Raw genomic sequence first — 13,223 nt, forward strand, 5'->3', positions numbered from 1 at the left:
TATGTCATATTTTGATATTTTGACCTGTGCCGCGTCAATCAAACAGTTGTGACGGTTCACTTGCAGGTGGATTCTGATCGAGAGGCGAAACAAATTTCAAGACCGAATTCAGATCCTATCAACCAATCCTTGAACACAATTTCTGTACTGACTCGGGATCAAGATATCTCGAAACAAGGTACACCGTCAACTCGTTGTCGTCGAGTACATGCAATTGATAAAGTTTCAGATGTGCATGGCAACAATCCTGGAGAGAAGAAAATTGAAATTCTACCGAGATCTGTGGATGAAACGAAAGATGAAATTCTGACCGTCTCAGGAAGTAGGAAACATGATGATAATATGAAGCGGAGTCAAAACCATCACAATGAAGCGATTCAGCGTTATCAACCAAAGCAGATGCGCCAACGCAATACGGTATTAATTTCTGCGTCAGAGACGGCAGTGGAGACCCTTCCAAAGCTACCCGAGCAGTCGCATGGTGAAGTCACATCAGGTGTAAATCCACCGAAAGATCTCAATTCACACGAAAAAGATGGAAGTCAAACGGTGAAATACAGCAAGAGTGGCAAAGTGTTAAAGACGGAGGCAAAAAGGAATATTGTCATACAGTCGGTTGAAAGCGTCATCGACTCGAACAATGACTCTCAACTCAATCATTCAAATTCTTTACAACTCAACAAGAGCAAGCAGGACAAGGGTCATAGGAGTGGAGTGATCCATGAGATCGTGCCAGGCACAGACCTGCAGTGCGAGCCTGCGAAGGAAGTACAATCTAAGGGACAGGCACAGAAAATCCAATCCCAGCAGCATTTTCCAAAAGCAAATAATCCAAAACAGCAAAAGCAGAGGCCGAACAGTGCAATCCAACGACAACAGCAGCCTGTTGTAAAAGAGTCGCAATTTCAAACACAGCCAGCACAGCAATCAGTGGATAAGGGCAATGGGGCCAGAGACAACAAGAAGTCAGATGCTGACGACGAAAATATGAAACAACAAACAATGAAGATAAAACAGCACGCAACAGCTGTAAAAAGCCCAAACTCAGCTGAAGGCCAGCCTCAAGGAGATCAGGTCAAGAAGCAACACAACTCTGGTCAACCTGCACAAGTAAATCGAGAAAAGCAAGTTGCTCCTTCCAAAGGAAACGCAGTAGTGCAATCTGAACAGGAGGGTGCAAATGTTCCTCCAGGGCGTGCAAGGGCATCTACACCAAGGAACAAATACGGTAAAGGCGTGAATGTGGAGCAAGATCGTTCAGAAAAAGTTTTGGTAGCTGATGAGTCCTTGGCAAAGGATGTTGCAGGACAACCTGAAGAAACCAAAGCTGTCCATGGAGGTGACAACAGGAAGAAATTTGGTCGTGACAAGATCAAGACACCGCATTCTGAACAGGACCAAAGCTCAACCAAGAGCAAACATGCTTTGCAGTCAGCAGAGTCGAACAACTCGAACTCAAGTGCAATGGGCAAAGAAAATTCAGAATTGGAGGAAGCGGCAAAGCATCCCAGGAATAAGGAAAGATCGATCGAACACTATGTTCCTCCCAAACTTCGACAGCAAAGGTCACAACCTAAAGAGCAGGCCCAGGAGGATTTACAACAGGATGGGCAGAATGCCCAATCCAATCCATCAGTAGATGGTTCGCAAAAGCCTCTTAAAGGAGTCGACAACAAGAAGAACCGCAAGATCAACAGAGACTCTGCACCTTTTTCTGATGTTCCTGCGGATGGAAAGCTTCAGAATCAGGAGCCAAAATATTTGCCTGGTGAGAGCAACGGGAATGTTGTCAGCTGTAGTGCGCAAGAAGCTGGCGATTCAAAGGGCGAGGAAGGTCCTCAGACAAGCTCGTCGACGACGCGGGTGACTTTTGTGTGCGCATACGAAGTTAGAATACTCATGTTGAGTGTGCAGGGCTTTCGTCCGAGGGGGAGAGGAGGCAGCCGCTTTCGTGGGCGCGGAGGTCACAAACCAGCTATCGCAACATGATGAAGTTTCAGTGCATTGTAGTTGCGACGCCTCCCCGGCGGCGATGCCCACCGTCACGTGATCAGTGATACGTGAGTGGAAGCCTTGAACAGTTTCAAGTCTCAGTGTTGTCACAGTGTAGCAGTATATTATCACAGAGTCAGTTCAAATGAAGCATCTCAGTCCGAATCACTCCCTGGCCGCGGGCGACGGTCACCGGGGCAGTCCGTACGGTCACGGTGACTCAGTCACAGCAGCGGCGGGGCCTCAGCCTCTAACGGTGGCAATCCCGGCGCCGGGCGGCCCGGACAACTGCACGCCGCCGTTACATTGGCCGTTACATTATCAGTTGACCTCTTTAGCCATGAACCAAAAAGGTACCAAGAATAGCAGGAGGTTGAAACCCTTGTGATCCCCTACCCCCTAATATACAGGTAAATATAGGGGTACTTCAATACCCCATTCAACTCTTCTGCCCGTGTTAAATGAGGGTGGTGCTCTAACGCCACCACCCCTTTATTCCCCAACTTGACTTGTGAGAAAGTACCTGGTAATTTAGCTGAAAATTGTGGGTAAATTATGGGTAGTGGTCACTACCCCACCACCCTCATAGAATTCCTCTTCGCGACGAAGGGCCGAACCACCCTAACGGCTCCTAAGGCACGAACCCCTGTAAAGATTCCCAACAAACTATTCATTCACCCCTTCTAATCACTACAATAGTACCCGTATCAAATATAGTTTCTACCACCCCCACCTGGTCTAATTCTCTCAAACAGCTCCGACCCCCTAGGCTGTCACCTAATTGTTGGAAGTTCACCCGGCCCCCACCCCACCCTCCTCTTCTAGTCAGGAAGGATCGTATTGGGCCCATCACCACCCACCCTAAGGTCCGGACCCCATGTGCCTGAAAATTGATGATTCGACTCCCCCAATTAAATTCAAATACCTTGAAATTTCGCCTTTCATTTTGAACATTTGTACAACATTTGACGTCAACTCTGATTTTCAAAGTCAACTTGAGGACGACCCAGCCAATTTTCTGAAAACAGAGTATCATTCATGAATGAATGAGTTTTCGTCTTGAAATCAAAACGTCGATGCGGCCATTCAGATATTGTGGTCAAATGTATGTAGTAAATAAGATAATTTGACCGTTTCAGTCTCTAATTTTGGCTCTGATAATGCGACTACTAAATATTACTACACATGAGACCTCTTGGTATGTAGTAATTTGTGTCAGCTTTCCAGTCTCACGCCAACTTTCTTTAGCATTTGAGTACCCCACCACACATACCCCACCCCTAGATACCTTCAGCGCCAACTCCCCATCGCAGAATCTCCATATCCACACTTGCTCATCCTCCTGCTCCCGTTCCCGCTGCTTCTGGTCTACAGCTTGCCTCTGCTTCCTCTACCTCTTACTTCTCATCTTGTCCCTTTTGAAACTCGATTCGTGCTATCTAGCACTGTTTCAAGTTCTAGTCCCTCACAGCCCCACCTTTCGTGCTAGCTCGAGTACATCTGTCGCCATCGTTTTTCCTTCCTGCACCATGGCTTCCCTTTCAGTTCTCGTGCTCCTCTTGTCCTTCTCTCTCTCAGATGCCTTCGGTCCTTCCCCGACCTCCCTTCACTTCGGTCGAAACCTCCCGACAATGCGCAGAGGGATCAACGAGGACCTCAAGATGTCCATGGGTGGTTCCCCCATCCTCCACTTGCTCCTTCCCTGCATGCACAAACTCTCGGGCTTCACCAAGAAGATCGCGCCATCCTTGTCGCTGAATCTCCACCGGTGAGACTTGGACCTTTGATGATTAGCTTCCTGCTAACGATCCTCGCAGTGATTCCTACGTGGATCGATGGTGGATCGCTGGGAGCTCTGAGAAGCGCAAGGAGAGGAGGCAGCCTGTAGAGCAGGAGCAGAAGGCGCAAGTTTGTCAGCTCCTGTCAGTCCAGCAGCTCATGACGAAGAAGAGGCTCGCTGAGGTTTACCTGGGGATGAGCATGGTGAGCCAGGTACAAGCTTATCCTGCCTCTCCTCTCCCGTGCTGATGTCCTTGCGCCAGGAGTTCATCAAACCCGAATCTTTGATTGTAGATGGGAGGAGGAACGAGCAGGGAGAAGTAGTTGCACATAAGTACCTTGACAAGCTCCTGCAAGGCGTGCCGGACGTTCAGCAGCAGAAGCAGAGAATCAACGACAGCGTGGAGTCAAGCCAGCTATGATTCGATTCCGTGCAGCACTTTTTCTTGATTCAAAGATGTCAAGATTTTCCTTTCAACTGTTCATAGCCTGCTAACCATGTTTCATGTGCATTTTTCCATTAAATTCAGAGTTAATTTTATCATGTTTCAGTTAATTTCATTCAGATACATCTTTCAACCAAAAATTTACAGCACTGGAAGGGAGGGACAATCTTGGATGCCCTGTATGCAGCAGGAGCAAAAGGAGGAGGAGGAGGAGGAGGAGAAGGAAAAGACAGTAGTGAGGAGGAAGAGAGCTATACAGATCATGATAGCGTGCTTCCATCCTTGCCCACCCACGACACATGGGCGCCAGGAACGAGCTCGAATGCTCCCAGCCATGCTTTAGTCTGTAAGCTTGTCAGCATGAGGCACGGGGAGCACGAGGGGGGAGGAGAATAACAATAGTGAGAGGAGAGGAACACAAGAGAATGAAGGAGCTTCGACGACCTCATCAACGGAGTTAGCGGATAGGAAGTGGGTTGTTCCCTTCTTGTTCAGCTCTCCAGTGGTCTTCACCGTGAAGACAGTCCCTGTCCACATATCAGAAGCGGCAAGCCTTGAGCGGGGACAGAAGGTGTAATAACAAGCAGAGGTAGAGAAAGAGGGAGCAGCAGAGGCGGTAGAAATGTTTGTGCCGAAGCCTCACCTTGCACAAACTGGATGGTCGCGTTGGTCACATGAACTTTTTCCACCTTCTCGTCCCTCTCTGTGAAACACAAGGTTGAGCAAACCCAACACAGCACACGCCGAGCTGGATACCAGCTGCATGCCGATCATGATACAACTCAAGGAGATAAGCGAAGTCGATGTCATGCTGTTTGCAGATGAGGACGCAGAAGCTGCGGCACCCAGGTAAGGCAACATTCCCTCCCACCCTCCCTCCCCAAACTCACTGGTCATGCCACTCCTTCTGCTTCTTCTGCAACCTCGCCAGGTGTCCCGCCATCAAGGAGCCAGGGAAGGCCGCGCGATCTTCCAGGCTGCTCACCGACATGGACGGCGACTTGGGGGCTGAGGACATGTAGTGAGCTTCTTGCCCGTGAGGCGCCAGCTGGTGCCCCTGCTGAGACGCGAGATGACTGGGCGAAAACTGAGGCTCGGGGTGACTTGGAGGGACGGCAGGAGGGACGGCTGGGTTCGAGGGGGCGGGGGCGTAGCTCGTATGCTCCTGCCACAGAGTCAACGAGGTCCAGGGCACCGCAAGGTCACCGGCTCCTGCAGACCCTCCAGCTGGTAAGGCTGGTATAGCTGATCTACACGCGCTGAAGATGCCACCGGAATGTCCGTCGGGATCTCATCAAATTGATCTGCTGGACCAGGTCAGGCATCTTCCAGCTGCACCTGAGCTAACAGATTCGGTTCTCACCTGCTTCCCTGTGGGGGACCTGGTGGCCCATGGTGAAGGAGTGGGAGTGTGCTCCGACAGCAGTCATCCCCTCGTTCAGTACTGGCATGCTCGATGAGAACGCTCCCCTACTCAGGTCGATCGCATGCCCGCTAGACAGTACAGGTCCACCATCTGCTCTCAGTCCGTTTGCAGGAACGGGCATGGCGGAAGGTTGCAGAGCATGAGAGTCTTGGACTGGATAAGAAGGTGCAGGAGTAGATTTCCATTGTGTTTGCAAGGGAACATCTTCGTTGAGAATGCTTATCCTCCTTGGAGGCTCGGCAGGAATGACGCTGTTGCTGCTGCTCCCAGGTTTCCAAGCTGCTCCGACACTGACGTGGTTGTTCGTCTCGCTGCTCCAAGCAGGTTCTACAGGGTTTACCACCTCGAATTCTGAATCAGCTTCGTCTGCTTGCAAGTCTGGAATGACAAACGCTGTTTTCTCGTCATCAGTAGTCAAAACAGGCTCAGAAAGAAATACCTGAGGTTTTGGTCTGCTTCAAGGGAGGAGAAGCGGTGGGCTTCAGCAGGGTGTACACATTCTTCACTTCTAGATCAAGTTTGGGCAGCGATGTTGCTTCTTCCTTGTTCACATAAGTCTGATTGCTTGAGTTGTTCAATCTGACCATGGGCGAGAGGGGAACAGTCCTGTTGCCATTCCAGGAATTCTCAATCACAGGGCCATTCGATCCAATCGGACGGCTGAGAATGTCAACATTCTGGATACCCTGAGGAGGTGTATATCTATTGAATATGTCATTTCCATTCCCATTCTCAATGTTATTTTCGTTCTTCTTCTCATATCTCCCCTTGAACACGCGCTGTTGCTTGATTCGTACTTCCTCCTTGCGGATCTTAACCTGATAGTCGTGGATCAGAGGTGACTGTGCTTCTAGTTCTCCCAGGTTACAAACTACAGTGGAGTGAATCTCTTGTGTTGGTGGATTGTACAGTGCAAACGGCTCTCTCCCGTTCGCCTTTGGGGGAAGTCCATTAGCATGAGTTGCCTTGGAAATTGCTTTTTGCGGGTTCACAGGGTACATACTTGCAACCTCATTCAGCTTCTGCGTGTTGATCTGGGGCTGCGGGATGTCATAGCCGTAGGGGATGTCGTAACTGATGGATTCATGATACTCAGCGCTGTCGTCTGCGGCACGCGATCCATTCCCGGATGACGCTGACCTAAGGCTGGTAGCTTGCGGGAGCGAACTCCTGCCCTGTGGAAGTGACGGAGGCGCATCATGTGATGTATGACCGTCTAGAAGTCGATCCGGGTGAGAATCGGACTTCCTGCCCTTGAACAGACGCTTGAGAAACCCCATCTTCAGACTTGCCTCGAATCCTTTCTCATACCTCTCCCCCGAGCTTCTCCCTTGCTAAAACGCAGAGATACTCTATCCAAACAAGAGAGAGAAGGATTCAACTCCAAGAGCTTCGATCCCTGCACAGCAATGTACAAGCTTCTTTTCTGATATGCTGGAACTGGGCAGGTGCCGTTATGGTGTCGCAAACTAGAGGCTTTAGTTCTTCACCAATCGTAGAGGTCTCGAGGTCACTGGCAGGACGGTATGTTGTGGAGGGCAAATAGATAGATGGGTGCAAGCAGTGAGAAGGGTTCAGAAAGCTCAACTGTGAGGTAAAGAGGGATGTGCTTGTTAAATAGCTGTAGGAGCTTGAAACGAAGAAGTGCAGCCAGGTTGACCGATTGTGGAGAAGAGAGAGTGGGAGGACGATGAGGACGGAGGATACAGACTGCAAGGACAAGGAAGTCGGAGAGGGAGAAAGAGAAGCTTCGAAAGAGAAGGGAGAGCAGCACTGCTAGATGCGCTTGTTGCCTAGCCGATGCTGCATGAAGGATGAAGACGGCAAGGGGTAGTAGCAAGGCATCAGGGGGGTACTAGGTATATCCATAGGGTCCCATCGGCCACTTTACCCATGACTTTAGGGGTGGTAGATCGTGTCTCGTTTATACAAAGTGCAAGGGGTGGGTACTTAGGTCTATTGGGAAGGGGTACCAGAAATTATCACCGGTTATCGTTTGAAAGATTGGGGTCCAAATATACTTTGTTGGAGAGTGCAGGGGTAGGTCAACAAATCTTGAAGGGGTGGGTTTCAGAATGAGGGTGGTGTGCATTCCGATGGGGTAGTCTCCTGTCAAATTAGGGTACCACAAGAAGGAAACAGGGGGTGTATACCATGAGGGGTAGTGTCAATTACTGGAAAATGAGGGGTAGTGAGAAATGAAGGGTCATTGGGTGGGGTAGATTTTACAGGGGGGTAGGGGTGAAACTTTCGGAGAGACTCTGGGACGATGATTGACCGAGGGTGGTCTAGGGGGTAGTAGCCTGGTCTAACGGCAGATCTTGAAGGTGGGGTAGATCATTGTGGCTGGGTGTGCAAAGGTAGGTAGTTTTCACCTAGAAAGAAGGGGTCGGGGAAACCTCGACCAGACAGGGGGTAGTTGGTGATGAGGGTGGTACAGCTGGGGGTGGAGTAGGAGGAATGGGGACTGGTGTGTAACCTAACGATGGGAGGAGGGTGGGTGGTTATGAGGGGTAAATGGAGCTCGAGAGATGGGTAGGGGTACTGGGGAGGTCGAGGATTGCAGGGGTAGTGATTTCACAAACTATTCAATTGTTATTTGAAAAACTTTACCAGAAATACTTACAGTTTGAACACAAAACCGGAAGGTTTGAGACTTTGGCTGAAACCATTTGACAGTGATGTCACCACACGTTGCCGGGTCACGGGGGTGCTCAATCGCAGACTGGCAGGCTTTGAGGGGTACTGACCGCGGCGGCTTCAGGCCGGTACCGGGGACCGTGACCCGGCCTACTAGGCCGCACGGTCCGGCGGGGCCCGGGCCGAGCCGCCTTACTACTACCGGCGGCGAGTTAGTTCCCTGCCAGTGCCAGCCTGGCACTGGGCCGCCTGGGCCCCAGTCGAGTGGCACTGCGGCCCGGGCCCGGAGCGGCGGCGCCGATGATGGCGCCGGCGGAACTTCCCGGAATCCGGCGGCACCGGGGTGACCATCGGACATTACAGTGATGAGTCGTGGCACGGCGAGTCAACTTGGCTTAGGCTTCAAGGCTTGACAGTGACGGGCCCGGCCGCCCGGCCGCCGTTACGGCCCGGCAATCGCAGCCTGATTCAGTCACTGAGTGAAGTTCGGAGCTTCAAGTCAAGTTTTGCAACCGTTTAGTACTAACGGTTAGCAGGACACGGTGACCCATCCCAGTCACTGAGTGACCGGGTGCCGCCACTGCGATGATAAAGCCCCGGCGGACCGTGCTCCGTGACTCCGAGGCCGCCGGGCCGAGTTTCAGTCGGCTGAGCGCTCGGCCCGGGCCGGACCGCCGCGCCGGGGCCGCCGGGGCCGGCGGCCACGGCGCCGCCGACTCGATGCCATCAAAGTTTGGCGTCAGTTTGTAACTGTCTAGTCAGAAAGTTGTAACGGCGCCTCCGGAACATGTTTGGGCAGCGATCAGGCAGTGGGGATGGAGACGAACGGGAGAGGACGGGAGGGAGTTGGGACTTGTTGGACAGACTCAGAGGATACTGGCCTGGTAGACAGGAGCCTTGAAATAAGGACAGGGCCACGCATGTAAGGCGAAGAGGGAAGAAGGAGGCAGATATCAGGATGGCGCCAGTTCATCCTAGGAACAAGGGAGCCTGAGAGTTGAACGCAGGGAAGAACTTGGAAGATGATAAGAGGAGGAAGATGAGAAGAGGAGAGGGCAAGGAGAAAGGAATGAGAAAGGAACCATGAACAAGGGAGGAAGCTATAGCATGTAGGAGTTGCTTTTTGAATCTGTCATCTCGCTCTAACTTGTTTTGAAACAGCAACGACAAAGAAATGTCTCTCTGCCTGTGCATGACCTTCACGCCCGTGCTATCCCAACAGGCTTGAACGAGTCTGCATGGCCTCGTCTGCCATGAGTTTTCACGGCAACCCGGACTCCATGGTAGATGCAGGGCTTTCGCTCCATGGAGTGGATCTGGTGAACATCGAAGATGCCGACTCTCTTCGCTCGATGATCCGCTCGCGTGACGAGAAGATATTCCTCCTGCAGAGGCGCCTCAAAGTCTCCTACACGGCCATTGAGGGCATGAAAGCGCGCTACAAGACCAAAGTAGGCATGCTCGAGTCTCTGGTAGCCTCCCTCAAGGGTCCGCTCCCCCCAACCGCTGAGGACGCGGGAGATGTGAAGAGAGTGAAGCTGGGAGCAGGGGCAGGGGCAGGGGCAGGGGCAGGGGCAGGGGAGGATCGAGCGGAGGTGAAAGCACTGCAGGAACGGCTGGCTCTTGTTCAGGAGCAGAATGAGGAGCTGAAGGGGATGTTGAGGATGCAGCAGATAGCGTTGGAGGAAGTAAAGCGAGAGAGGCAGACGTCAGTGGCAGACGAGCAAGACCTAAGGACGGAGAACATCGCGCTTAAGAAGGAGGTCGAGGTGCAGGAGGCTGCGATCACTCGGCTCATGTTGGAGGCGAGACGCAAGGATGAACTGGCGACTCTTCTATCTCACCAGGTGAAGGAACTGCACAGCGAGCGGGAGGATGCAAGGAAGGAGGGAGAGGTGACAAGGAACAAGAGCATGCAAAGTTTGGAGCAGGAGCGGGACGAGCTGATCGGAGAGGTGAAGGAGCTGCAGCGGCAGATGAAGGAGCTCAAGGAGCAGCGAGACAGGCTGGGGCGAGACTCTTCGGAGATCCACTTCCAGCTGAACCAGCTGCGGGTGAAGAACGAGAAGATGGCAGAGGAAGCTGACGAGATGCGGAAGAGGTCGAGGAAGGAGCATGACGAGCTCTGCAGCACAAGAGACGAGCTGGCCTCCTTCCGGTCACGAGCTGCTGCTGCATGGAAGGAGCTGGAGGAGGCGCGAGAAACGTTGGATCGCATGACGCAGGAGAGGGAGAAGCTGGCGAGAGAGGCTCAGAACATGAAGGCACAGGTCGAGTTCCTCCGGCAGGACCTGGAGGTGAAGACAGTGGAGGTGCAGCTGAAGGAGGAGGAGAGGAGGAGAGGGGTGGAGAAGCTGCGTCAGCTTGAAGGAGTCGAGGATCGGCTCAGGAATGCAGAGGAGCAGAGGGAGAGGAGTCGGCAGGCAGCAGAGCAGTTGAAGAAGGAGGTGGAGGAGAGCGAGAGGAGGAGGAGGCAGGTGGAAGACGTCAAGTCTCTGGCAATCCAACTTCAGTCCCTGCTGATACAGAGCCTGGCCGAGCTGGAGGTTTCCAAGGTTCATCTGCAGGAGGCGGGAGAGGGCTGGAGGACAAGGTTGTTGCAGCAGCAAAGGCAGCTGGACGAGGAGAGAAATCAGAACTTGAGTCTCATTGTTGAGATGAAGAAGGTCAACATTGAGGCGAAGGCAAGCAAAGATGAGATTCGAAGTCTGCAAGAACAAGTGACATACCTCCATCCTCTCCATGTTCTCCATCCTCTTACCTCTCCTCCTCTTTCCTTTTCCTCTTCACCACCACCACCTCCTCCTCCTCCTCTTCCTCCTCCTGCTCCTCCTCCTTCTCCTCCCTTTCCCTCGGCCCTTCTCCCCACCTCTATTTCACCTTCCATCTCTGTCTTCCTTTTCTTCCTCCCTTCTCCTTGTTCCTGTTCTCTCATCTCGTTCCTCTCACTTCCTCCTGCTGCAGCTGCAGGCAGTCGGGCAGCATCTATCGCTCCGCGACGTTGAGCTCGTCGACCTCCGCACCTTCTGCGAGTCTCTCAAGCAGGACAAGAAGCTAGTTAGCAGCCGGCTAGAAGAGGCGAACCTGTGATTGCTCCTGCTCCTCCTGCTCCTCCTGCTCCTCCTGCTCCTTCTCGACCTCTTCCCGCTCATGCGCTTGTTCCTGCTTGCCTTCCACTTGCTCTGCAGCGGCTGCTTCTCCTCCACGTAAATGTTGAAACAATCAGCTTCCTCCCCCCCCTCTCGTCTACTCCTCGTCTCTCGAGCTCTCCTACTCAATCTTTCTCCTCCCCTAGAAATGCTTCCCTGCTGCTCTGATCGAGACGTAGGGAGATCCAGTCACTGCTCGATCAGAGGGTCAATTTGCAGCGCAGTATGGATGCGCTGCACCAAGAGAAAACTTCTCTACATCAAGAGAACTCCAAGGTCCTCCTCTTTCTACCCTCTTCATTCTCTCCTCTTCCACCTCTCCAACTTCCTCATTCCTCTCTTCTTCTTTCTCTTCCTTCACTTCCCTCCTCTTGTCTCCCTCTCCCCCTCCTCCCCTCACTCGCTTCTCTTTCTCTTCGCTCCAGATGGAGCAGCTGCTGGCCGCAGCCATCGAAGAGCGAACTCGCTTCCGCTCTCAGCTGGAGTCAAGCAGGGAGGAGGCGGGTAGCAAGCAGCTCGAGCTCGAGGCCGTCAGGTGGAGTGGTTGCTGGGCGGGAGGGAAGTGACTAGTGGGGCAGGGCTCAGCTGAAGCGAGAGGAGGAGGCGACGGCGCGACTGCGAGCAGCTGCAGGGCAGATGGAAGAGGTTGGAGCGAGGAGAGAGGAGAGAGGAGGGAGGAGAGAGAGAAGTGACGAAGGAGCAGGAGGCGAAGAAGAGAGAAGATCAGATTGAGGAAATGAAGGAGGAGCTGGCAAAAGAGCTTGTAAGGAACGACGACTTGACTTCAAACATCATCCGAGCAGAAGAAGAGAAAAAAGTGAAACACAGTGTTTTCTTGGCTCCTCTTCCTCTTTCTCTTCCTCCTCCTTCTCTTCCAACTTCTTCTCCTCCTCCTCCTCCTCCCACACTTCATTTTCTCCTCCTTTCCTCTTCTTCTTTTCTTAATCCCCCTCAACTCTGTTTTCCTCTCCTCTCATTCATCTTTCTTCAGAGCTTAGTCGCGTCATCCGAGCAACTCTTCTTCAACAAGCAGGTGAGCAGCGGCAAGGTGGGTCAAGCTAACGGGAGCATGCAGATGCTCGAGAAGAAGATTGAACTGATGATGAAAGAGATGGCAGATGGTGATGAGCTCACGGGAAAGGTGATGATGGAGATGGAGATGAAGTGATGACGATGATGATTGAGACGATGGAGATGATGATAATGATGGAGACGATAATGATAATCATGATGATGAAGATAAAGGGATGATGATGGAGATGATGATGATGATGATGATGATGATGATGATGATGATGATGATGATGATGATGATGATGATGATGATCATGGAGATGATCATGGAGATGAAGATGGTGGTGGTGATGGTGATGTGTGCAGCTCGAGCAGCAAGTGAAGATCCTGACGGAGGACTTGAATGCCCTGAGATCGCAAACCTCATCATTGGAACAAGAGACTTCAATGCTGAGGAAGGAGATGGAGACGAGTATCAAGACAGTACATCAACTGAAGGAGGAGAAGAAAGAGAGAGAGAAAAAGGTTTCTTGCCCCTCTTCTCCCTTGATTTTCGTGCACTTGAATTTTCCCTCACTGATGATCGACAAGCTTGCGGAGGTTATGGAGGAGAATGAAATCCTGAGGGAAGAGAACAGCATCAAGCAGAAAGCTCTCCTGGTATACAATGAAACCATGTCCCTTCCTTCCCCGCTCCTCCTCCTCCTCTACCTCTACCTCCTCCACCTCTACCTCCTCCTCCTCTACCTCTACCTCCTCCTCCGCTACCTCCTCTTC

The 13,223-nt window shown here is 52.1% G+C and overlaps 2 protein-coding genes across 2 annotated transcripts; one reads left to right on the plus strand and one right to left on the minus strand.

The window, feature by feature from the left end:
• Positions 1 to 3,312: 3,312 nt before the first annotated feature.
• GUITHDRAFT_161595 (hypothetical protein) lies at positions 3,313 to 4,311 on the plus strand. The gene is made up of 3 exons (XM_005837966.1): positions 3,313 to 3,760; positions 3,810 to 3,984; positions 4,035 to 4,311. Exons 1-3 carry the CDS (start codon positions 3,522 to 3,524, stop codon positions 4,191 to 4,193), a joined length of 573 nt encoding a protein of 190 aa, XP_005838023.1. The 5' UTR covers positions 3,313 to 3,521; the 3' UTR covers positions 4,194 to 4,311.
• Positions 4,312 to 4,477: 166 nt separating this feature from the next.
• Positions 4,478 to 6,923, minus strand: GUITHDRAFT_102967 (hypothetical protein; the record flags this gene model as incomplete). Its single annotated transcript, XM_005837967.1, has 8 exons — positions 4,478 to 4,561; positions 4,662 to 4,744; positions 4,861 to 4,920; positions 4,974 to 5,053; positions 5,108 to 5,382; positions 5,424 to 5,521; positions 5,581 to 6,036; positions 6,083 to 6,923. The coding sequence occupies 8 exons, from the start codon at positions 6,921 to 6,923 to the stop codon at positions 4,478 to 4,480; spliced, it is 1,977 nt and encodes a 658-aa protein (XP_005838024.1).
• Positions 6,924 to 13,223: the final 6,300 nt, after the last annotated feature.

The sequence above is a fragment of the Guillardia theta genome (genome assembly GCF_000315625.1).
Source record: "Guillardia theta CCMP2712 unplaced genomic scaffold GUITHscaffold_12, whole genome shotgun sequence".
NCBI lineage: Eukaryota > Cryptophyceae > Pyrenomonadales > Geminigeraceae > Guillardia > Guillardia theta.